The sequence below is a fragment of the Ursus arctos genome, unplaced genomic scaffold, assembly GCF_023065955.2.
Source record: "Ursus arctos isolate Adak ecotype North America unplaced genomic scaffold, UrsArc2.0 scaffold_4, whole genome shotgun sequence".
Lineage (NCBI taxonomy): Eukaryota > Metazoa > Chordata > Mammalia > Carnivora > Ursidae > Ursus > Ursus arctos.
The window spans coordinates 51,397,368-51,400,595 of record NW_026623056.1 but is presented as its reverse complement, the minus strand read 5'-3'; the positions used below and the strand labels follow the sequence as shown (position 1 = coordinate 51,400,595).

Sequence of the window (3,228 nt, the reverse complement as noted above, 5' to 3'; positions counted from 1 at the left end):
GTGTGTACACACACACAGACCACATTTTGCTTATTCATCTATCTATAGATGGACACCTAGGTTGCTTCCATATCTTGGCCATTCTAAATAAGGCTTCAGTAAACATAGGGGCGCATGTATCTTTTCAAATTAGTGTTTTTGTTCTCTTTGGGTAAATGAAAATCTACCCAGTGTCCAAGTGTCTCCCCTATTCTTCACTGACCTCCCCTTCACCTCCAGTGTGTCACAGAAGTGGTGTCTTTACATTCTGAACTCTTTTCTATCTCTCTCTTCATCTTCCCCATCAATCCCAATGTCATTTCACCCATGGACTAGCCACGTCACATGTATTTGAATCATGTGGGCAGCAAGCTTAAAATGCAGATTATGAGATTTCATTGTTGACCCACTAAAGCTAATTCTAAAGTAAAACAATTTATATTTTGCACAAAAAGTTCCTCAGAGAATTCCAGGGTATAATCTGGTTTGAGAACCAGTGGAACAGTAGTCACATCTTCCTGACTAGCATTCATGACCCCATCTTCACCTCCCTGCAGCCTATTTTCTACAATACCACATATTCATTTAAAAAAATCTTATAGTGCAACTCCTTTTTCAGCGCATGCTTTTTCCCTGATGAGCAATGTCCAAGATCCTTCACATGCTATTCAATTCTTTCTATTACCCAGCCTCTTCAAGTTTCTTTCCCCTTCACCCTACATCCATATTCTAGACACAAAATTTTCCTTTCATATTCAATTCTACCCCATAAATTCAGCGCTTTTGTGTACAATGTCTTTCATTTTCTCAATTCTGTTCATTGCGGCACCTTTTACAAATTTATGTAATTGCATTTTTTCTAATCCCCCCCAAAAGATTCCATCTATTACAGAAGTAAGACAGAAAATTGAGAGGGTATTTCTGAGGTGCATAATGTTATCTCAACTCTCCTCCCTATGCTTCATGTTATAAATTGAACAACTTTTTGTTTTCATTTGTTTATTTTCATTTCAGGCAATACCCAGTGAGGACATGGAAAAAGAAAATGCTACATTGTTGACAGAATTGATTCTCACAGGACTCACATATGAACCACAGTGGCAAATCCCCCTGTTCCTGGTGTTCTTGGTTATCTATCTTCTCACTGTTGTGGGGAACCTTGGTCTGATTGCTCTCATATGGAATGACCCTCAGCTTCACATTCCTATGTACTTATTCCTTGGGAGTTTGGCATTTGTGGATGCTTGGTTATCGTCCACAGTATCCCCCAAGATGTTGGTCAACTTCTTTGCCAAGAGCAAGATGATCTCTCTCTCTGAGTGCATGATACAGTTTTTTTCCCTTGCACTTAGTGTAACCACGGAATGCTTTTTGCTGGCAACAATGGCATATGATCGTTATGTGGCCATATGCAAACCATTACTTTATCCAGTCATTATGTCCAATACCCTGTGCATCCGGCTGATACATTTGTCATTTTTAGGTGGCTTTCTTCATGCCACAATCCATAATGCTTTTTTATTCAGATTAACCTTCTGCAATTCCATCATAGTTCATCACTTTTACTGTGATATTATACCATTATTTAAGATTTCTTGTACTGACCCTTCTATTAATTTTCTGATGGTATTTATTTTCGCTGGGTCAATACAAGTATTTACCATTTTGACTGTTCTTGTCTCTTACACACTGGTTCTCTTTACAATTTTAAAGAAGAAGTCTCTACAAGGCATAAGGAAAGCCTTCTCCACCTGTGGAGCCCATCTCTTATCTGTGTCATTATACTATGGCCCACTTCTCTTCATGTATGTGCGCCCTGGATCTGCACAGGCAGTTGGTCAGGATATGATAGACTCTCTATTTTACACTGTTATAATTCCTGTGTTAAACCCAATGATCTATAGCCTGAGAAATAAGAAAGTCATAGATTCACTGAGAAAAATATTAAAGAGAAATGCTTAGTACTCGTAGTAACATCGGTTCTTCTTCCACTAGAAAAACACAAAATTGTGTAGATTTGATGTCTCTATGTGTTGATTAGTGTTCAAAGGTTTTGGCAGTTATAACTGCCTTAGTGTTCAAATGACTAAAGGGGGGAATACAAATAACCATCTTAAATATGTATTATTCAAAAACATAGAATTTTATTCAAGTTTTTATGTCATACTGAAATATTTAAGAAAAAATTTTACGTATTTTAATGTTTTCAATGTGGCTTCCTAAATGCATTAAGCATTGTAATAGTGTAAATCCTCTGAAAAGAATTGGTGAATGAGTCTTTTACAACCATTTGGTTGTGCAGCCTGAAGGCTCACATCACATTTCACTCCACAGTGGGGTCAAGTTTGTGTCTGAGTGAACAGAGGGAAAAAATATAATGAGTCATCCAATTTCAGTCTACCCCTGCCCTTCCTCTCTCACTACTGGTTCCATATACAGCCCTACTGATACTGTTAAGGGTCACACACTAAAACTACTCACACCTGTCATTTGTTATAGTCTTGTTACTTCTACATCCTGTTGATATTCTTTTATTTCCCAAACATTGCTGTCAGACTATTCATAAACAGAAGCCTAAGTAATATCCCTCTTGAATAACTTTTTGAGGATTGTCATCTCTACCAGATTATGTGTATATATAGCACACACATCTAGAATTGTATAGATACATATGTATATATTTAATGTTCATGTATATGAATGGATTACATAAATACATCTCTCTATCTGTCTATCATCTATCTATATTACCCAGCATTTGTGACCCTGGCAGTATTTGAGGTACTTCCCAATAAACTCTTGATTTGACTCTGAAGTCTCTTTCCTCACAATTCTTCTGTGGGACCCTGTGTTTTATCCCAAATAACTCACTGAAAGCTTTCTGGACAACTTTTGATATATGTTGTTGTTCATATGGTTTCTCCACACAGAATGCTTCCTCAGGTGTACCTATCTTCGTGTACAATTGAAATGGGGTCCTATCTCCAAGGTCATTTTTAAATGTTCCAGCTTCTTTGATGCATTTCCAGATGACATTGAAGAAGATAAAAATGCTCACTCATTGGAAACATTGCATATTTTGTTTATTCTTTTAGGCCACTAATGGCCATATATCATACTGAGTTTTCATTTATAAGCTTTTTTATTTTTTATTTTTATTTATTTTTACTCTTTTAATATTTTTATATTAATCACCCAATGCTCATCTTAAGTACATTCCTTAATCCCCATCACTTATACTACCCCCCA

At 36.6% G+C, this 3,228-nt stretch overlaps 1 protein-coding gene across 1 annotated transcript; it reads left to right on the top strand.

The window, feature by feature from the left end:
* Window positions 1-966: 966 nt before the first annotated feature.
* LOC113256269 (olfactory receptor 5H2-like) lies at window positions 967-1,941 on the top strand. Its single transcript, XM_026500026.2, has one exon. The coding sequence runs from the start codon at window positions 1,012-1,014 to the stop codon at window positions 1,939-1,941; it is 930 nt and encodes a 309-aa protein (XP_026355811.1). The 5' UTR covers window positions 967-1,011.
* Window positions 1,942-3,228: the final 1,287 nt, after the last annotated feature.